The 24,126-nt window shown below is 29.7% G+C and overlaps 1 protein-coding gene across 1 annotated transcript; it reads left to right on the top strand.

The window, feature by feature from the left end:
- Positions 1-2,673: 2,673 nt before the first annotated feature.
- LOC107446941 (putative inorganic phosphate cotransporter) lies at positions 2,674-23,594 on the top strand. Its single transcript, XM_016061726.3, has 10 exons — positions 2,674-2,960; positions 5,122-5,336; positions 5,805-6,038; positions 8,138-8,321; positions 10,158-10,285; positions 12,865-13,014; positions 15,481-15,613; positions 18,183-18,338; positions 18,530-18,615; positions 21,764-23,594. Exons 1-10 carry the CDS (start codon positions 2,918-2,920, stop codon positions 21,908-21,910), a joined length of 1,476 nt encoding a protein of 491 aa, XP_015917212.2. The 5' UTR covers positions 2,674-2,917; the 3' UTR covers positions 21,911-23,594.
- Positions 23,595-24,126: the final 532 nt, after the last annotated feature.

Genomic DNA, 24,126 nt, shown 5'->3' with positions numbered 1-24,126 from the left:
TGTTTAATTTTTAACCGACAATTTATTTCAGATTTTGTTGCATACTAGAGGATTATAAATAATTTTGATAGAATGTTTCACCAACATCTGTCACTGAGGATTGTTGTTGCCTAAGCCTTGTTTTATTTAGTCTGGGATTATTGGATCACACATAAATTTAGATACTGTATGTAGTGTTAGTTATAGTACTTTTCAAAACTAGTGTAGGGTAACTCAACATAAGTTGACTAACACAGATTTAATTTGCTGTTTTATCTATACACATGAATTCAGAAAATCAGTGGCTCTCAAAGCAACATTGAAAAAGAAAAAAAAAAGTTTTGAATAATTATTATTCTAATTATTATTTTTTTTTTGCATGACATGATGAAAATACCTTCACTTACTCCTGATTGTAGTACAATATATCTTGTTCTGTTAGTTAATTATAATTATTTTAAAAGAAATGTATTGCAATAATGGTACAACTTTCTTTCCTCAAAACATCACTGTTTTATAAGAAAAAAATCAAAAATAAATTGAGTTTTTATCAATTAAAAGGTTTATACTTAAAAAAAGACTGTTTCTGATCATTTGAATGATTAATAATTATTTGCCTTTTTGAAAGTAGTCTATTTTTTAAGGTTATATATATTGAGATAAAATTATTATTTTAAATTATAGGATACAAATTATTATTATAATTGATGAGATAAAATTATTATAAATTATATTTATAATTATAGTTCAATGTTCATTGAACTAAATTACTATTAAGCACACATATATACAAATTATTTTTGTTTAATATCACTGAGTTTATAATAAAGTTTTGTAAATAAATTAATGTTATGTAATTAACATACACCTATTATTTATCATTATCGAAATGTTAAAGATGCATATACTAATAATTATAATAGTATTTATAAGATAAATTAGTATGATTAGATTATTACTATATAAATTCTTTTATAATTGCAGGAAGGAACTAATGAAATTGTTTTGCACACTCCAAATATATATTTATGACTTTCTTAAAAAAAAACATGAAAAAAACTATTTATTTATTATATTTGTCAAAAAATTTTTTTTAATTTTTGATTGAATATATGATTACCCTTTCAATTAACAAGTAGTATCTGCACATTTTGATAAAAAAACCGTATGAAAAAGGTTAATATCTGGTAACGTATTTTTAAAAATAACTTTTGACTGCTCTACCACAAATTGTACGTTTTTAACCATAAGCTTTCTTATCTATTTATAAAGGGATTCACCTGTTCAATGATTAGATATTTTTCTTCCTTTTTATATCCTCACTTACCCATTCTTCTTTCATTTGCTGTAACAAATATCGTACAACATCACTTGAAAAAAATTAGCATTACGAATCACTTCATTTGGAGCAAAACTGAATAAAAAATGAATAATCCTCACAGTAGCGAAAAATATTAAATTGTGGTCATTTTTAATAATAACCGATGTTCTCTAAAGTCTACATTACAGATTTATAATTCTAAACTGATGTAAGGTTATAAACCAAATAAAAAACGCATCAAAGTTATGACTTTTGAACCTACAATCTCTGAAATTTGTTTCACAATTTTCATATTATTCTATTGTAATTTTCATAATATATTTAACTGGAATTAATGCTTATTTTTTATTGGTTATTATGAAAACACATAAATATAAAAAACTTAACTCTAATTTCAAATATTTCTAAAATTTTAATTTTTGTTACATATCTTAACCTTTGAATTTTATTTAGAGATTATTTCTCTATTTTTATAAAATCTATCTATGCATATAATATTAATAATAATAAATAAGTTAGTGTTTTTGTCTGTCTGTGGGACACTGAGACCTGTGAGGAAACACTTTAGAGAAATAGAATTAAACGTGAAGATCGATATTGACTTTCCATGTAACAGTTCGTTGGAAAGCAACATGGAAGACTGATTTTCAAAGTTTTGATTTTTCAAAAGCGAATTTCGATTTTACGTGAAAAGCAAATTTCGTCCCACTGTGCGATATCAGAATAAAATGTGACATTTGGTAACTTTTTAATTATTTTTGAAACGTAATGCTTAGTTAACTTAGACGTTTTTTTCTTTTATTATGTATCCTATAAGAATAATGAGTCATATTTTGCCTTATTTATAACTGGACACAAGTTTTGTGGCCCCTTTCTCTAAATACAAGAAGTTTTATTTTTATCTTTCGTAATATTTTTAAAAACCGTTTATTCAAGTTGTTTTTATAGATACAAAACGGAATTTTGAGGAGTTTCCTAATAAAAAATTATTTGAATATATAATTTTTTTTTTCGTACGAAAGTTTGACCGGGCTATCAACATTTCCAGGCCCATGAAAAATAATTCCTGACCTCTTTCCTTGAAATATGGCCTTAAATTGTAATTTTTTGTTTGTTTTTTGAATAAAAAATAAATAAAACAAAACAAAATGTTTTTTATAACAAGAAAAAGTTGAATGTCTTGTGCAAGGCATTGCTTTAACTTTTGAAACTCAGATAGATAGATTCTAAAAGATAACTCAGTTATTTTTATTTCATTTTTTTTTCTTAAAAATTTATCTAAGGAAAGAAAACAATTGGTTTTTGGCTGAACGCAATCCCCTGTTTGTTTTACATACGTTTATTTATGCCCTCTAATAAATCGCAAAGATCTCATTTTTGAAAGGTAAGCTCATGTGAGCTGTCCTTAAATTTCAATGTCATACCTTGATGTAGTTATGAAGAATGCCTTGTTTCGTATGTTGAGAAAAAGAGGGAGAATATTTATTGTGAGAAATATTAATTTCTCATTAATTCAATAAAAATAATTAACTACTGGAAACGTGTTATTCAAAGGAATTTTGAGCAAGATTTGGAAAAAGAAACTAATTTGAATTGTTTGAATTACACTTAATCAACATGGGCGCAGATTTTAAATTGGAAGAAGTAAATACGATAAAAAGTAAGTTTAAAACTGTTAAATATTTTTTTGGGGTTTCAGTTTTGTTCACATTTCTTATTTGATGCGCTATTTGTTTAATTTATTGTTTTTATTTTTTAAGAACTATCTTAATCATGTTTTAGAAATCTGAGTGGAGAGACAAAATATCTAGGTTTTCGAATTTGGTAGGTAATTATGGTGCTTTTCTTTTCATTACGTAAATACGGAAAGTATTTTACTGTTTTATACACATTTCTGATTTCATACTTGAAATGTCTTATTCTTTATTTTTTTTAAGGACCGTCTCAATCCTTTATTTGAAATTTGACAGGAGAGATAAACTGATATCTAAGTATTAAAGTTTTATAAGCAATTATGGTGACTTTATAAATGAATAAAGTATTTCATAGCTTAGTTCACATTCCTGATTTCTCATTTGAACTGTTGTTCTTTTTATTTTTTAAAACCGTCTCAATCCTCTTTCTGAAATTCGATGAGAGAGACAAAATGATATTCAGGCATTTGAACTTTTTAAGCAATTCTTGTGCCTTTTTTAATGATATAAATGAAAAAAGTATTTCATAGCTTTGTTCACATTACTGATTTCTCATTTGAACTGTTGTTCTTTTTATTTTTTAAACCCGTCTCAATCCTCTTTCTGAAATTTGATGAGAGAGACAAAATGATATTTAGGCATTTGAACTTTTTAAGCAATTCTTGTGCCTTTTTTAATGATATAAATGAAAAAAGTATTTCATAGCTTTGTTCACATTCCTGATTTCTCATTTGAAGTGTTTTTTTTTAAAAACCCGTCTCAGTCCACTTTCTGAAATTTGACAAGAGAGACAAAATGATATCTAGGCATTTAAATTTTTTAAGCAATTATGGTGCCATTTTTAATTATATGAAGGAAGAAAGTATTTCATAGCTTTGTTCACATTCCTGATTTCTTATTTGAAGTGTTGTTTTTTTATTTTTTAAACCCGTCTTAATCCGCTTTCTGAAATTTGATAAGAGAAACAAAATGATATCTAAGCATTTAAATTTTTTAAGCAGTTATGGTGCCTTTTTTTAATTATATAAATTAAGAAAGTATTTCATAGCTTTGTTCACATTCCTGATTTCTCATTTTAAGAGTTGTTTTTTATACTTTTTAAACCCGTCTCAATCCACTTTCTGACATTTGACACGAAAGACAAAATGATGCCTAGGCATTTGAACTTTTTAAGCAATTATGGTGCCTTTTTTTAGTTGCATAAATGAAGGAAGTATTTTGTATTGAGATGGTTTTGACGATAACCTATTTATATTGATTAGTTGATATTGAAATGTTGAAATCAAAATCCTTTACCGTAATTGTGATGGTTCAAAAAATAATTTTATTTAGTTCGAAGTTTTGCAACTTCACTTATTCATCATGGATATAGATGGGTCGTTCGGAAGAAGTAAATGCTATAAAAACAAGTATTATACTTATATATATATATATATATATATAGAATATTTGTTCCGATCACGATTTTGAAAGCACATTTCATTTCAGAAGGAAGTATTTTTGATTAAACAGATTTTGATATTGATTGGTTCTTACAAAATAGTAGAAAAAATGGCGCTTGTAGGAAAAAGGGCGCTACCTGGAGGGAAAAAAATAAAGACAGAGTTAACAGATGGCAATTTAATATAATTAAAAATTAATTAGTTTCATCGCTAAGCAATAATTGTATAATATTTTAGCATTTCCTGGTCGAGTAATTTCTTGTTTTAGTGATGAAAATTGTCTGCCCAGACCATGTTATTTCGAGTCACTTTATTACTTTCTTCCATTTACTTTTTCAAGTCTTAGGTTAATGTCAACGAGCCCACGCTTTGATTTAGAATTTGATTAGCGCTGCAATGACAAATTTCAGCCACATTTATGCTAATCGATACTTGGAAATTTCTACAAAATCGCGCGTATTTGCCCTCAAAGCCATGGTGGCCATTTGCCCGTTTTGCTATGCCATACCTGGCCCTATACTGTATACTTCATGAATAAATAAGAAATTCACTTTGTTTGATTTAAAAACTATGTTTTTGATCGAAGTTTGCCCGAATTTCGGGTACCCTGTATTTATATACATATATATATTTTACTTATTTTCATCAATCAATATTATGTTTAACTGAAATTGTTACATTTTAGAAGCATCAAAAAGCAGAGGACTACCGAAGCGGTTCATAGTTACTATTTTAGCTTTTTTTGGTTTATTTAATGCTGCCTGCATGAAGGTGTGTGTTAGCGTAGCTATAGTTGCTATGGTGGATCACACTGAAGTTCAATTTTCCAATGGGACCAATAGTACAGCCGAATGTCCTGTTTTAGTTGACCAGGTGAAAACTGAGCAAAAAGCATATGAGGTAAACTATACCATTAAGTTCGGTCTGTCTGTCTTAACTATAATAAAGAATTGATTTATGTGAGCTTTATTAAAAAATATGTGATTTCATGTAAAAAAAGATGAAGTTAAAAAAATACGATGGACAAACTAAATCTTATTGAAACATATATACATTAAAACCATATTAGATGTACATTAAAATCATATTAGATGTAACAATAATACATATTAGTTTTGAGAAAAACTTTTTCCTAGTTGGAAGTTTGTAAAAACAAATGCATCAGAATAAGTGATTTAAGAAAAAAGAATTAGTGTTTAAAACATTTAGTAAATAAATTAATAAAGTCTTTGGTTTACTCAGCAGAATGTTAATTTTGTCCTTCTTCAGTTTTTTATTTATCATTATTATTATGAAGCAAAATTGTTCATCGAGTAAAATTTCAGCCATTGCTACTTTAAAACATTTTTTTTCAATTATTATTTTTAGGGCAAACGCTATGATTGGGATTCCATACAGCAAGGATTTATTCTAAGTGCATTTTTCTATGGCTACTTCTGTGCTATGTTACCTGGGGGTTATATGGCAGATAGATTAGGTCCAGTGAAAGTTTTTGGTTGCTGCATTTTTTCCACATCTCTCTTCACTTTACTGAGTCCATTCGTAGTTCAATGGGGATCGGTGCCATTTATTCTTCTTCGATTCTTAGCAGGATTTGGCGAGGTGACATATTTAAAATTTTATTGCAATATTAGTTTCTGATTTAACTTGCAAAATATTGTTATTAAATATTCTTTTAAGAAATTGATGCTTGTAATCATGAAATAGCTTATTTAAGAAAACTATTCAGTATGATGCAATCGATGATATGAGGAGTTCTAATTCATTTTGTCTTTAGGTGTTTTTTTTTGTTCTTGCTGGTGTTAATTTGTTTTCTTTACATGTCTTTCTGACGACTTATACATGTTTAAGCGAATTGAAAATTTGTTGCATACAATTATAAAAATCGTTTGTTCAAAGATTCCCTGCAAAAAATAATCTTTATTTAAAATTTATTATTTTTGTTTTTTTATTTAATAATAATCGAAAAAATTGAATTGTCAGGTATACAATTTTTTTGCTTTATTTTGAAGAATATTATTTTACGTAGCAAAATTGGTCGAACAGTTCCGGAGAAATCGAATTTTAAATGTTCGACTTTTTTGATCAGATAACAAACAAAGCAATTTTTTTTCTTTAAAAAAGTTTTACTTTGTCTTAACAGAGTTTGGTTCTTGTCTACATTAATTATTTTTTCAAATGCAAGTTTTTCTGAGTTCAAAAATTGCTTTCTGGCACATGCCTGAATAAACTTGAAATGGTCTCAAACAAAGAAAATAGTACTCGTTGTTACAAGTATAAATTGCGCATACTAATTGCAGAAATTAAGGAGTTGCAAATATTTACCACACTCCAAAGTATATCTTCGCTTATAGATGAAATATAAATTACAATTCTAGGAGTTTAAGTTTATAAATGAGGCTGTATAATAATAGCAAATTAAGATCATTTATTTTAATTGTACTGTATCATCTAGGACACTTGATTTTTCGATTGAATCTTCTTATGGAAGATTTTTTTCTATTTTAGAACAATGAAATAATATATATTTTTTGCTTGTTTCTGTATAATTTTATCGATAAAAAATTAGAAGTACCAAGGAATATAATTTTATTTAGTACAAGAAAATTTAAAAGTGTTTCTTATTGTTTAAGTCGACGCAATTTAATACTAATGGACAAAATTGTGCACAAAAGCAATTGTATTCAGTACAAAAAATTTAGGAATATTTTTTTTTACCATTTCACAAAGGAAAAAAAAATCATATTAAAATATTAATATTTGTATTAATAATTGTCAAATTAAATAACTTTATTTTAAAACATGATTACGTTATTTCAACTTTATTTAAATAAATGTGTACACTTCCAAATAAATAATTAATCTTGATAACTCTAAACTATATTTTATTAAAAAAAGTACTATGTTAGTTAATACACATAAATTGATTAATTTAGTGTCTACGCTTTAACTCTACTAACAGTATTAATTGCAAGATTAAATTAATGGTAATAATTTTGTTTATTAAATTATATCATGAATAATATTAGTTTTTATTCACTTTCGTTACTAAATTTGTAGAAAGTCCTTTAATTAAATTTCCTATCTTTTATTTTAAAAAAAATAATAGAAAAATTTATTGGGCTTGGTAAGCAGGGCTTTTTTTTTTCTTCCTATCACTTCAAACAGTGGATCTAACCTTTACAAGGCGATGATCATTTCGGCGGCTCACAAAAGCAAGCAAGCGAGCCAGAAAAAAAAGAGTCTTTAAGAAAGAATGCTATAAAAATAATTAGTAATAGATAGAGGTAATATCGTAAATAGAGTTCTATCGATATCAATATGCCCTGATCTATAAAAATCAAGTGCGCCTAACTTTTTCAAGAACGGGGAAGAGTTTTCCCTGCATGCAATGTATAATGGTCGAGAAACATATTTACAGGGAAGTAAAACAGGTTAATTGATTTGTTTGAATTTCTAAATCGAATAATATTATGTGTCGTATATTAGATTTTATTAAAAAAAATGTACTTATTTATGAGTTGTAGTTTTTTGTTATTAGTTTTCTTTATTTTGTTCGCTAGACGTTTTAATGCATATTTAATTCACATAAAAAAATAACGTATGTGAAATAACTAGGAAAAAAACGCAGAAACGGGTCGGTGTAAGCTGAAATAAGAATTGAAATAAAAAAGAAACACATCAACTTTTATGATTTTTAGGGGGCCACTTATCCATCTGTTCTTGCAATTATAAGTCGATGGTCACCAAAACTTGAGCGCAGCCGGATAACATCCATAATTTTGACTGGTGGATCTATTGGAATGGTGTTTTCGTTCTCGGTAGCTGGACTACTAAGTGCATCGAACTTTTTAGGCGGATGGCCATCTGTTTTCTATGTTTTCGGTAGGTTTCACTTTGATTTTACTACATGTGGACATAGTTTGCGTTTGTCATCATCACAATATAAAATTTTAAAACCATAAAATGAGCATAACATTGCCGTTTTTTCACAATTCTACGTACCTTATTATAATACACACATCCATGTTTTTTTTTTTAAATATTAATTTTGATAACTATATTCAAAGGAAAAAGACATAAATTTTGTGATGATTAAAATGTAAATATTGCATCAACTTTTATTAGAGGTCCTAAAAATGACCGACGTGATGAAAAAATAATCCGAAAAAAGAGTAACAATGTACGGTTTACAGTGTTTTATTTTGGAAACCAGCTAATTTATTGATAACAAATTTAAAAGTTAGTAATGAAGTTTATCAAAAGATGGCGCTGCTGAATATCTGAAACTTTTTCTGCAAGCGACTCCTACTAAAACTTTTCTATAGGCGTGGGTTAATTTTGTTTTAAGACTGCGTTTCGTTGCTACAGCAAATTGTGGTTATTTTGAAGTCATCGTTTTATAGTTGTTTTCTGTAAGCGCCATCTCCTAACAAAATTTTTAGTTAGAGGATAAATACATGTTTTCTTAACCAGAACGCGGTAAATCGTATACTTCTATCGCATTTTCTTTTTTCTTTAATTGATTTTTTAATTTATAATTCATTTTTGGGACCTTAAGAGCATGTTAATTGAAAAACGAAAAGAATTACCTGCTACAAGTGCGGTTTTGTGTAAAAAACTCATTAGATATTTGGTATTTTCTACAGAAATATTTTTTAATACCAATAGAAAAACTTGTAGTAGCTAATTATATATATTATAATTATAGATAGAAATCCCAAACATTTCTTTTGGTAAATTTTTTTAAGAAACTATTTTTTTAATTGAGTGTGAGAATATTTTTTTATAGTAAATTACATAAAAATAGTTAACATTAAGGACATATAACTTATATGACCGGATTTCTGACTAAACTAATCTGACCATACTTTTATACATTTATGAACTTATTAAACTAACTTTGAAAATTCGATGCAAAAAACTGGTTTCCTAAGCAATAGTTAGTCAATCATACATCATTTGATATTTATTAAACAGTCGATTATTTTACGTCGGTTGTTGGACATCTATATACACAGTGATGACAACTTACTCCGGACAGCGGTGTTGTTCTTCTTCATTTACGTCGCACTAGAGCTGCACAATGGGCTATTGGCGACGGTCTGGGAAACATCCCTGAGGATGATCCGAAGACATGCCATCACAATTTTGATCCTCTGCGGAGGGGGTGGCACCCCCGCTTCGGTAGCCCGACGACCTGCACGCGAAGTCGAGCACTTTACGGTAGAACAGTTTAACGAGGACCAATACCGCACACCCTCGGTCCCTACGCAGGCTGATCCAAGTGGTCACCCACCCGCACACTGACCGCAGCCAGTGATGCTTGACTTCGGTAATCTGCTGGGAACCGTGTCTTAACGATCAGTCCACTGCTGGACACTCCGGACAGCGAATACATATTTTCAAGTGGTAGTTTATTAATTGGGATTCTCGGTTTAGTAAATTCAATTTAGTAGATTTTTATCCACAACTATTTCTAAACAATTCGTTAGCTTATATAATTCACCACTTTTTTCAGATGTGTCATGCTATACCTTTTCGTCATGCTATATCTACCATGCTATACCTAGCAAAATCTGTCTAATATTTACAAATTTAGTTTGTAGTTATTTACCATTTGTCCAGACGGGCAAGCCATGTAAAATTAGCGTGGCATTCAACGTGTTAACGTATCTCATTTATCAAATGATAAGATTAGATGTACCATTTTTGTTCTAGGTACCATCGGCTGTGCGTGGTACTTTTTGTGGGTTATTTTCATCTATGAATCTCCAAACGTTCACCCAACCATAACTGAAGAAGAGATTGAGAAATTCAAAGACGTATCTTCCGCTAAAGACAAAGGAGTATTAAGTTACTTTCAATTTTAATAATTTGTTTTTGTTGCTAGAAGCTTAAAATACAACGGTGCTCAACTGTTTCAGATTAACTGCCTTTAAAAAATAAACTTTAAAATATATAATTATTTCTTTCCCCTTTCTTAATTTCGAATTTGGATTTCTGCAAAATCATTTATTCTTTGAATAAACGGCTGTCATATTTGTGTATACGTAAAAGGATTTTATTTCTTTTATAACCAGCATTGAACAGATCACCCAATTCTGAGTTTAAAATTATTAATGTTCAACTCCATAGTCTTGTAATTTCAAACGCAATTGAGAAGATAAGGGAACTTCTAGATCAAGCATTGAGAAAAATTAGTCTACATGAAGGGATTTTCAATGGAACTAACCCGCATTTGCGTTACATTGATAAAAAAAAATCCCCCATAAAACCATCCTCGCTTAGCTCGACAGCAAGGGGTCTCCAACACATAACCCGTTAATCACAATGGATATCTTATGTCGGCACTGTGGTCTATGCGAACCGGGTGCAGAATTCATTTCAACCAGCCATCTGTGAGATTCGAACCTGGGTCACATCATTGGGAGGCGAGTGCTCTATCCCCTGAGCCTCTTTGTAAGAGGATTGATACAGTTAAATCAACTTTAAGAGAAAAAATAATAAGTGATAAATGGGAAATCAACATTAATCCTCTCTTGCTAAAGGTTTTTCGTTTACTCGAATGGAGTCTATTGTGGAGTTTTATATAAACTGTTCCATATAGTACCACACTGCTTTTTATAAAAATAATTTGCAGGCTCTAATATTTTTCTATTTAATGACGATAAATATTTTCTGGTGAATCAATACTTGATCCATAATTTTGTTTAAAGCATATATTAATTTACAATAACCATATGAAGTAAACAAGAACTAGACTTCGCTCAGTAAAGTGAATTTCATCGAACCCTACTTTTATTTTCTATCCATATTTCTTCAAAATATTTTTTATGATAGTTGACATTCTTAATGTATGTTAATCATCGTATTTTTTATTATTTATTTAGAGAAAAATCATTAAGCATAGCAGGGAAAAAATGGCAAAGTAAAATAGACAGAAAATAAAAAAAAATTAAAAACACCTTAAGAAGTGGGGTCTATTATGAACCCCGAGTAGTAAGCAATAATACTCGTTGGGAAAGAGTTACTTGTGATTAATTCAATTTTTTCTCAAACCAATTGCTAAATGAATTTGTCGACTAATTTATTTCATTCACTTGTTACACTTTGGTACAAAAAGAAACACAACACATACATTTTTATTATTATTATTTTTAGAATGAAATAGTGTCCTTTAATTTTTTATTGTAAAATATCATCGCAACGTCATAAGGGATGATTGCAAAAAAGTGAGCTCCCAGAATAACTTTTGATCTAATGATCGGATTTTTACGTACTCCTAATGGTTTGAAGGTTTAGCCTTAAATAAGCTAGTTAAATAATGCAGACGATATTTTAAAATACAGAATAAGACACAAAAATGCATTTCCTCTGTTTAAACCTTTTTTTTCCGGATTCTTGGCCCTTAAAATACAGGGGTTAACCACAGCCCAGAAAATATAGCCCCAATAGTTTAGGTACCAGAGAAGAAATTTTCTTTTTATTAGAAGAAATTAATTTTCGATTGTTAATTTCTTTATTTGCGTATTTATTCATTTAAAAGAAGTCGTATTTGTAAAATTTTATTTCTCCCGAACAAACCAACTGATTAATTTGAAATTTTGGATTTCAAATGTTGATTAAAATGAAAGAATTTTAATACCTTAAAATTTAAAAAAAAAGTAGCTTATAATTTAAACTGTTTTGGTTTAAAAACTTTATCACCTGTATTGGAATAAATAATAAAAAACATTTAATAATTTTAAATAATTATTTTTGACATGAAATTATCTTTGAAAAAGCACGTTTTATAATTAAGCAAAAGTGTTTTTTCATTTGCCTTATTAGTTTTGAAGGTATAGGGGAAGTTAACATTAGGGGACCGAAAGTTTCGATTGCTCACCTGCCTGAACTATAAAAACCCTAATTTTCCAGACTGTGGCTACCCCTCTATTATAATGATCAAGAATACGAATCCATCGAAAAGAAATTATGCTTATTCAGAGAAAGTAAGTTTTTGTGTCGGATTTCCTAACTCAAAATATCTTCTATGTTAATTAATCAGCACATTTATGGTTAGACCTGAGGTTTTAGTTTAGGCTCTCGACTCATTGAGCTGTATTACGTGAAAAACCGATCACCTGATTATTATATCGAAAATTATACAGGTTTTCACCTAGCACTTTATTGCTCGTCGTATATTTGACAGAAATTTTGATACTGCTATACGTAATAAAATAAACTCAAATGTGAACTATATTATTGATGGAATTATTCAGACAGTGAAAAATATGATGAATATTGAAATTTAAAAACAGTGAAAAGAGAAGACATTGTATGAAATGGAAACATGTTAAATACACGCAATTTTTTAGACATTCCAAATAAAATTTCTCATTTTGCTGTTGAATTTTATTACATTAGTTGTTTGTCACTTTTTCAGAAACAGAATGTACCATGGAAAAGTATTTTAACTTCATTACCTGTTTGGGCATTGATGTTCGCCTGCATTGGAAATAATTTTGGATATATTATGCTGATGACTCAAATTCCAACATACCTCAATTCAATTCTTCATTTCAATATTAAAGCGGTGATTTAATCTTGGTTATTTTTATTTATTTATTATTATTTGGTGATTTATTTTTAAAAGAATTAATTATTTAGTAGTCATCGACTGAATATTTTTTTAAAAAAATCTTTTACTTCCAATAATAAAAAATTACTCATATGATTTATAAAAAAATATGTTGATATCAGCTCTTAAATTTTGCTCAACCTACCAAGCATTTTCGAAGAAAAACATTTTCTTTTTTTGCAAATTATACAGTATGCATAATTATATAGTAATTTGTTTTACAAATGTAATAATTTGTGGACAATCTATAAAAATATCTATGAAATGCGTGAAATTTGTGAAATAATCTCGTCTCTTATTATTAAAAAAACAATTAAAAGTGAGAAAAAATCACCAGAGTTTTTAAAGCAAACGATTCGATAAATGAAATCGTTTTTTAATAAATAATCTTTTAAAAACTTTTTTAAGCAGAATAAGGTATACTAATATGAGGCAACAATTATTTTACAGAAACTGTTTGTTTTCCAAAATTAGAAATTTAATTTTAAAATATTTGTTATTATATCTTACAGACATTGCCTTAGTGTTTTTTCCGGCACATTTTTTTCCGAAATAAATAAATTTTTGAGCAAACTATTCGATAAATAATGTCATTTTCTAATTATTGCCTTTTCAAATTTGGCTTTTCGAAGAAAACGGAAATCGCTTGAAAGTTGTGTAAAATTAGAAATTTAATTTTAATATATTTGTTATTACTTGACATGCTTTCTCTGAAATTTTTTTCATTCTAAGTAAAAAAACTTTTGAGAGTAATTGCGATTGTAGAGTAAATTAACAACTATTCTACAGAAATTCTCTGTATTCGCGATCGCAACGCTCGAGTACGCCNAATAAGGTATACTAATATGATGCAACAATTATTTTACAGAAACTGTTTGTTTTCCAAAATTAGAAATTTAATTTTAAAATATTTGTTATTATCTTACAGACATTACCTGAGTGTTCTCTCAGGCACATTTTCTTCCGAAATAAATAAATTTTTGAGCGAACTATTCGATAAAAAATGACATTTTCTAATTATTGTCATTTTCAAATTTGGCTTTCTGGAGTATGGAAATTGCTTGAAAGTTGTGCAAAATTAGAAATTTAATTTTAATATATTTGTTATTACTTGACATGTTTTCTCTGAAACCTTTTTCAAACTTTTTTCATTCTAAGTAAATAAACTTTTGAGCAAGCTATTCGATAAATGAAAATCGTTTTTTAATCATTATCATTTTGAAACTTTTTTTTCAGAATAAAATAAGACAGACATTTTAGAATAAGTTAACAATTATTCTACAGAAATTCTTTGTAGGGCAGAGTCGGGTAGCCCCGCCCAGAGGGTACTCACGCCCACAGTGAATTTTACATGTATAGAATATTTTTTCAAGTCCATTATGGGCCATCGGACATTAATTGTTGTATTAAAAAAAGATTATTTTCAAAGTTTCAAGTATTTATGCAGCTGTTAACATGGCAAACAATAGTTTTGAAAATATGTTGAATACAGTAGTTATGAAATTAAGAAAAATTGGTTGAATGTTTCGATTAAACTTCATTTTAATATCAAAAAAATAATTTTTTCTATACGCACAGCATTAAAGTATGTAGTCTTAAGTTAAATTTGCACGAAGAAAGAAGTTTATATGTGAAAAATTGTTCGAGTAATTACAAATTTACAAAAAAATTGGATTTTGGGTAGCCTCGCTCACATGAATGTCGGGTACCACCACCCAATTTTATTTCGCGGATAAATGTACGGTTTCAAAGATTATTATTTTATTGCTTCAAATTTGAATGTTACATGCATTTTTAACAACAAATATTGTTGTTATTAAATGATTGTTATTAAATGATAGAATTCACTAAAAGTATATAAATATGTAATAAATAAAATAATTTTGTGATAAAAATGATAAATGAGGTTTATCTATTGTCAATACATTGGTCACTTTCATTTACACCTGAAAAAACAGTCAAAAAACATAATTTTTGTAACTGGGCGGGGCTACCCGACACATTTTAAAAAGAGCTGAAAAACATGTTTTCTTAAATTTCTATTTTTTTAAGTTAAACTATTCTCTTTTTTGTTTATTCTTTTTGTATTATTTAATTAAATGGTAAAGCAATAGAAACATACAAAAATATTGATTATTACTCAATATTATACAGAAATATAAGCAATACTCCTTAAGTGGGCAGGGCTACCCGACTCTCCCCTATATTGTTTAAAATTTAGAATCTAATTTTAGCCAATTCTTTATGGAAAATTTTCATGCATAGCTTTTCTATTATAATTCCACTTTATCAATTAGAATACAGCATTCATAAGATCAAAATTTCTCAACTAAAGTTTTATTGAAAACTTTAAATAAGAATTAATATTTTGACTAGATAAATAAGTTTGGATGCTTTAATTAGAGGAATCTTTTATTTCAGAGTGGTGCATTGTCTGCTTTACCTTATGTATCACAGACTGTGGGGGCATGGATAGCCTCTTTTGTTGCTGATAAACTTCGTTCAACGGGAAAACTAAGGATAACTTTAATTCGAAAAGTTTTTAGCTCAATAGGTAAGAGAATCCCTTTTCCCATTTCGATCAATGCCTTGCTTTTCATTTACGTTGCCAAAATAACATAAATAAATTAAAAAGGTAGGAAACAACGTATAAAGCATAAATAATAAAATCATCAGTTACGATATATAACCGTTTTGACGCAACACTTGAGTGGTTACTTTATTATGATCCCATGAGACAAAAGAGAAGATACTAAATTCATTGCTTCAATGCAAGCTAGTGGCGGTGATACAAAGGTTTGATGAATGTTTTTTTTTTTGACATGCTTTGGGAACTTCTTCGTTTTTTTATGATATTTTAATTCAGATATTATGCTTAACTATCATTGGTGCATTCTGTACTACGGAACATTTTGTAATCCAAGTACATTTTCTTATGCGGAACATTCTGTAATGCAAGTACATTCAGTACTGCAAAAGATTTTTTCCAATTATTTTTAGCGTTTGTTATTTAACAGGATGGCAATGCGTTATGTAATACTATTGGCAATGTAAAGGAACATGATGGAGATTTCAATGTGTTGTGTTGGGCCACACAATTCTCACATATCGTTACTATTGAGCATGTGTGGGAAGAACTTGAATGAGTTACGTTACAAATGTAATCTGTGTATGGAAAGAACTCTCCTCGCCATTCGTCTGGAGCAGTGGCGGTGACTATGGTTTCAATGTTTCAAGTAGGGGTGTTAGGTCAAACAAGTTTTGACTTGGGTTGGCGAAGAAATGGGAATCAGGGAAGAGAGAAGCTCTCCTCTTTGAATTGCGCTATTTCCTTGTTTCCATAGCAGCAGACGGCCTTAGACTTTGAGCCGAGGGCAGTTCCTGTGATGTTGTGGCTTACCCTCCAATGCCTGACGAAGTCAGAAAAAGTCCATCGGACCATTGACCCTAAGAAAATCGAGGACCAGAAGGGGGGATAAGTATATGCCCTCTCTGGAAAGTCTCAAACAGTCCAGGAGTTCATCTTAGAGAGACTATGGAACCTCAAGGATTCACCAGTTGCACTGTATTGGAAAATATTATTTTATCAAACATAGTTCCTGCCTCTAGTTGCCTATCAAGATCTAGTAGAGTACAGGCCAACGAGAATCAAGACGGTATTAAAGAAATTGATCGGACGGGATATTCATAGTGCCAAATTGTTGTTCAACTACCATTTTATTTGTGCTAATTTGTTTACTTTTGTTATTTTTGTTTTTAATATCCCTGAATGTGTTCACCATGATTATCTTACTTAAGCTTAAAAAAGTAGAGATTCTTGAATGTGATTTTTGAAACGAAAGTTGATTGAAATTTAAGATAGTATTTGCAGTAACCGGAATGTTTTTACATTCCTTTCGTCTGAATGGAAGAAGAAAAAAATTATTTAACTTTCGCAAAATATGAAGATACACAAATGTTTCTTCGTCATTTTTTATTCGTAGTTGTACTTCATAAAATGATTGCACTAACCTTTCGTTCCTATAAAAAAAAGAAATAGAAAATGTATAAAAAATTGCATTCAGCCACGGGACGAAAACTTAAAATCATTTCACGATATGCAATTATTATGTAATATCGATATGATTTTAAAAAATAGTGCGTGGAGTCCCTCCGCGTGGAAGAAGTTAAACTTTGCAACCTGCGACGTTAGTTGTAGAAGAATCAGCAGTCGTAGAAGGATCACTAGTTCTATTCAAGGACTCTTTTTCCTGCTCCGCTCGTTTCCGTGCTCTGCAGTCACGGTAATACTGTGCATTTTTCCCTCTTGGACCTCTTGAACCAGTGNACAAAATATTACCCAAAAGAAATATCTCTTCTCAGAAAAAAACTCTCTTTCTCAACAACACAAAAAAGAACATCACTTCTCGTGTGTGTCCCTCAAGCAACATCATTTCAGCTTTACCTCTCGAGGAATTGATGCTTTTAGCTCAGTTGTCACACACTGTTACGTTACACCCTGAATGTTCACCATGATTATTTTACTTAAATTAAAAAAAAATAGAGATCCCTGTATGTGATTTTTGGAATGAAAGTTGATTGAAATTTAAGATAGTATTTGCAGTAACCGGAATGTTTTTACATTTCTTTTGTCTGAATGGAAGAAAAAATTTTTTATTTAACTTTCGGAAAATATGAAGATACACAAATGTTTCTTCGTCATTTTTTATTCGTTGTTGTACTTCATAAAATGATTGCACTAACCTTTCGTTCCTATAAAAAAAAGAAATAATAAATGTACAAAAAATTGCATTTAGCCACGGGACGAAAACTTAAAATCATTTCACGATATTCGATTATTATGTAATATCGATATGATTTTAAAAATGTCTAATTATGTATGCAACAAATTAAAGTACATTAAAAAATATCACCGAACTGCATTTTCGAAACATGTCGACTGCATTTTTAGTTTTTATGAAGTGTTGGAAATTTTTATTAATCAATTGAAATTCGAAGAGGTTAGCCCTTTTGTACTTGTATTGTTCATGATTTTATATGCTTCATCTGATACTTAATTAATATTTTTATTCATAAAAGATCTACTCCTAAAAATTTTGAATTATACTTTTATTATTTTTAAGCTGGATATGGGTCTGCCATATGCATCTTAACTATTGCATTTTCTGGATGTCACTCTTACCTCATCGTATTTTTGCTGACATTTGGAAACTTCTTAAATGGTTCCAAGTTTTCAGGATTTGTTGCTGCTTCAGTAGATATGACGCCGAATTTTGTGGGTATGTATCACCTTTCGTTATTTCCAACACCATTGTACATTTAGTCTCATTTTATATTACATGAAATAATGTGATAATTGCAAGTAGAGTTTATTTTAACTGCATTTATAGTTTAATCATTTCTTTGTATTTAAAGTTCAGAGTAGTAAGATTGCTAAACTCTAAAATAATGGTTGGGTTTATTACAATAGGTATAATTTATGGTTTGACGAGTGGGACAGGAAATATTGCGGGCATCATTGGACCGACGATGTTTGGAGCAATCATTGCTAATGGGGTAATGTTTTTCATTTATTTACTTATTTTTATGGTTAAAATCGGTGTTTAATTTTTCCTTAAAAAATATTTAATGTGTCGATGTAATATTGTATGCAAAATCAAAATACAAGATTATTTAATGAAATAAAATCACATAAAATTCACCATCACAATTTTCCCCTTTGAGATTCCGACATAGCACCAAGCATTGTATTTATATTTCAGAAATATATTTTTAATATCTTGAAAACCTTCATGTCCTTTTATGTTTAAGAAATATTTGTGTAGGGTAATAGGGTAAATATAAATTCTTTGTCGTAGATGAAACAATTTAGAGATTTTTTACAGTTTTTTTTTAAACATAAATTAATGGATTTGGTTATAATTCATGTCGCAAAGCTGCATTCATAAAAAATTTCAAACAGTAACAGAGCTTTGTTATATTTTGTAATCCTTTGTATAGTAAAATATAAGTCAAAGAAATAGAATAACAGCATCAGTGATGTAACTGTAACATGTAATATCAACAATATAATGCAATAACAGCAATTTAGCAACAATGCAATCACAGCAATTTGACTGTATTGATCTGTGGTGACTCAGAAGATAGAGCACTCGCTTTCCAATGAGGTAAATTGGGTTCGAATCCCAGAAATGACAGGTTGATACGAATTCCACACCCGGCCATGGAACTGGAAAAAAATATCCTCAGTGGTAGACGGATCATGGGATAAAGCCCCCTTGCCGACAGACTGACCATGTGAGATTTTCGTGGTTTTCCTCACCATGTAACGAAAATGTGGGTTAGTCCCTACAATAAGTCCTCCACGAAAGAGAAATTTCTCCCTATACTTGATCCAGGCATTCTCTTGTCTTCTGGTTTAAGTTCAAAATTACAAGACTACGGAGTTACACATCGATAGCCGCAAACCTTAATTTTGGTCGGCTGCTCAACGATGATCATGAACTTAAAAAATATAACTGTACTGTTTTTGCTCGTACATTATATGGCCAAGTTTCACAAATCATTTTAACATTGCAATCCTCCTTTAAGAAACCACGAGTTTACAGCAATTCGGCACATTAATTTTCATAAAAGGACATAGAAAGAAATCATGAGTTTTAAATAATTTTTTATAAAACTACTTTGAATTATCATTATACTACTTGCCTTTGGGGACCATCTTGGTCACCTCTAAAAATTATCTTGTACAACATATATTTTATAACCATCGTTGAACAGCCGACCCAATTTCGCGTTTACGACTACCGATGCTCAACTCCGTAGACTTGTAATTCTGAACGCATTCCAGAAGACAAGGAAACTTCTGGATCAAGTATTGGGAGAATTTTGCCTTCGTGGAGGATATTTTTGATGGAACTAACCCGCATTTGCGTTACATGGAGAGGAAAACCACGAAGACCTCACACAGTTATTCTTACAGTAAAGGGACTCTAACACATGATACTTCTACCACTGAGGATATTTTACTTCATCACTGTGGTCGGTACAAGCCGGATGCGAAATTCCATCGTTGGGATTCGAACCCGGTTCACTTCATTGGAAGGTGAATGCTCCATCCCCCCGAGCCACCACGTCTCCTTGCACTACAACATATAAGTTTTTAATTGTAACCAAGCCTTGCTTTAAATCCAAATTTTTTTCATTCTCTAGATTTTGCCTGCTACGTTGCTTGCGCGGAAGTACTTTATTTTCAATTTTAACTTTTTTCAAGAGATGTCTGCGATACAAGTTCTTTATGTATTTAATTTTTGTAATAATTTAAAATCAGTTCAGTAGCCATTGATTAACGCCAACTACCGTAAGTATGAGTTCGGGGCATTTCAGCATAGCAGGCAACAGAAGTATTAAAATTATTTCCATCTTTTTCGTGAGATAAGATAGAGAACTCACCTCAATGTTGCCTTACGTGCTGTACTCCTTCCTCACGCATTTCTGGAACCCTCGATTCTTTTGAAATTAATTCTGCTTTGAAGTGAAAAGACTCTGAATTACATTCTATTCCATATTGTTCTATTCCATATTGTTGTTGAATTCATGGCGTCTTTGTAGATAATATTCATTTTGCTGTGTCAATTCCTTAACGTTCTTTTGTTTATAAAATACCTCTATTAATTGATTATTACAGTTTATGTTATTCAAAATTCTAACTATGTTGATATTGTAAAATTTATTTAACATATACTTAATTTCTAAATAGAAAAAAAAGTAAAGTTAAATAAATTACGAGTTACCCGCATTATTTATATATATGTATATGATTTACATTCTGTTAGCATACAATATTACCACGATGTGCGGAATTCTAATTTATGCGAATGTTTTTTAACCTAAGATCTCAAAATCCCTTTCTTTCGTGCTCCCGGAAAATATTTCAGGAAAGCGAGAAGTGAATTTGTCTAAATAAGTTTTTCTCTATTGCGATGTAAAACACTCCGAATAAAAGTAAGGTAAAATGTACTGGCACCCTGAATGCAGCATCCGATAAAATCTATTTTACAGTAAAATTTTACGTTACAATTTTACACTAACATCTACTTAATTGCAGTGATTCAATGATTTTACCGCAAATATTACTGTAAAAATTTTGGTATATCAAATTTTTTGCTGAAATTTAAATTTTATGGGATTATATATATTATTATAATTTAATTATATATTATTAAAATTTTACGGTAAAAATAAATTTTGCGGTGCATCTGGAATTTTTTTGTAACTTATCGGAATAGCCAATACGGAGAAAATTCAGATTTTTCGTTCTATTGAAAATTCATTCTTTCGAGGGTAACGAGGATATAATATAATTTCATAACGGAATGTTATTCTTGGCCATAGATGGCGCCACTGGAAAACAAGAACACTCGCACCCCTCTGCCTTACGTGAGAGAGAGAGGGACAGAGATAAAGAAATGTTTCATACAACGCTAGTTATGGTGACCATCTTAGCACAACCCACTGAAAATTGCTTCGAGACCCACAATATGCGAAGCTTCTTTGTCTAAGGGATATTTCAAAGAGCGAATTTTATTTCTTAAACAACACAAGAAGAAAATAGAAAACAAATATTATCAACGAGTTTATGTAAATAGCTATTTGATTGAATTGAAGTTGAAGTGAGTATAATTCTGAAAATTTTAATTTACAGGCTACCATAGCAAATTGGAGTAAAGTTTTTATGACTATTTCTGGAATATATTTTTTCACCACAACTGTTTTCGCTGTGTTTGGCTCAGCTGAGTTACAGCACTGGAACAAGACAGAGCCCGTTTCGCCAAAAGAAGAAAAGAGTTGATGAATGTATTATTCCTATGATGTTCTGGAAAATTAAAATCATGGGACAAACTTACGCATCATATGGATTAAGAAGTGTATAGGAACCCATGACCGGAAATGTTATCATACGCTGCTAGGGGTGCTTTTCTGTTATGAACATTTTATATGTGCACCTCGGAACAGATGCTTTTTTCCATCTACATTATCTTCGTTTTATGTTTTTTATTAGTAATTGCCGAAAATTGCATTAAAATAGGCTGAGAAAAACACTGTAAAATATTCCGGAATTCCAGAATCAGGAAAAATCATGGTAAGAGGTATTGGCACCCTGAGTGCAGTATCCAAAAAATCCATTTTACAGTAATTTTTACAGTAATATGTATTTAATTGCAGTGATTTTAAAAAATATACTATAAAAATAACGTTATATCAGATTTATGCTTCGCAAATTTTCACGGTGAAAAGCACTGACAGTCTGATTGCGGGTACTTTTACCGTAATTTGATTCTGAATTTTTTTACAGTGTATCCGTTTTATCGTTAGTTTACGATCTGGTGAACTTATCTAGTTAATATCTAAATCATTAAATTACGATAAAAAAGATTAATACTGAATCAATTTAAATACGATTTTTGACAATAATTATTAGAAAATATTGAAATTAAGTCAATTTAGAAAAATAAAAGATCTTTTTCAAAGACAGACGTAGAAACAGTTTATAATTGGAAAGTGCCATTAGCTGCGTGCGATAATCTTACTGGGCATGGGTTCCCATACAATTCTTAATTTTCGATATGTGCCCTACCTCTCCTCCAAGTTAACTCCATGATTTTAGATTCACCTTTTATATACTAGGCCTCCCCAAAATGAACAGAGATTTAAAAATTAAAAAAGAAAAAAGACAATGTAGAAACATACGGTTTGCTGTGTTCTGTGTAGAATGAGATATTATATAAGTTCCAAGTTCCAAAATTAGTTACAGAGCTCGTCGACATATCATGCTGAGTACTGAGGAAAACCATAAAAGAATGATAAACTAGCACAAAAAAAAACAACTTCAAAACTATAAAGCAAAATAATCATCATTTGCAGAAACAACACGATGCAGTCTGAGGGGCAAAATTTACAGACGCTCGTGCAAGTTCATCACTTGTTATGATCTGATATACCCCAGAAAATATTGTTTTATTGTTCTTCTCATTCAGCAGCTCCATCTACTGACGGACTTTGCGACTAGTTTTTAAATTTAGTTATAATAAAAATTTGTTTCCTAAGCAGATTACAGCTTATAGTGCAATTTTATCTCCTTTGGTTTGAAATTTAATATTGCTGGTCATTTTTGGGAAGCTTGATACAAACCTGCTAAAACGTAGATAAACTTTTTATCCCTAAGCAGCTCCATCAGTTGACGGTGTTTGAAATTAATTTTAAGCTTGGTTAAAACGAATTTTTTTGTTCCCTAAATAGATAATAGCTTACGGTGAGTTTCATCTCCTTTCCTTATCCTGCAATTAATATTTCAAATCGACTGTCATTTTTTAGTCCTTTGTTAAAGCGTTAATATTTTTGTTAAAAGAGTAAAGTGCTTTGTTAAAAAGTGTTTTGTAAAAGTGTTTTGTTAAAAAGTGTTTTGTAAAAGTGATTTGTTGAAGCTCTGTTAAAAGTGTAAATAAACTTTAATAAACCATTTCCGTGTGCCTTGAGATGTATTCAGATTGTATTTTGAATTATAAAGGGTGTAGAATTATAAGATGCAAACACAGAGGTAAAATATACAATTAGCCTTTACATTTTAAATTGCTTATTTAAATCTTCCAAAATATTTCGTCACAGTTCATATATTTTGTAAATAATAGTTTAAATGTATATATTTTATCAAGTATCCGTTTTGCGGACATAGAAGCGGAATACATGCTTTGTGAAGGGTGTTTGCACACTTGGAAAGCTGTAATTGGTAAGACGTATTTCCATTTCAGGAAATATTTACAATCTTTTTGTTAAAAATTATACATTTTTTATTCATAGTAACCTACATCTTGGTGTTTCTTTCATAAAAAAGCATATTTTTTACTGAGAAAATACGAACATATAAAAATTTTGTTAACATTACTGTTAAAGTAAATTTTTATTTTGCTATGGTATAACAGCAAATCTATTTAAATGCACTTACAGTGCACTTTTATTACACTTTCAGAACATCAGAATAAAAGCTTTATTTATAATCTAAAAAATTTC

Source organism: Parasteatoda tepidariorum, chromosome 5 (genome assembly GCF_043381705.1).
Source record: "Parasteatoda tepidariorum isolate YZ-2023 chromosome 5, CAS_Ptep_4.0, whole genome shotgun sequence".
NCBI lineage: Eukaryota > Metazoa > Arthropoda > Arachnida > Araneae > Theridiidae > Parasteatoda > Parasteatoda tepidariorum.
The sequence above is the reverse complement of the archived record's forward strand: the minus strand, read 5'-3'. Positions and strand labels throughout refer to the sequence as shown.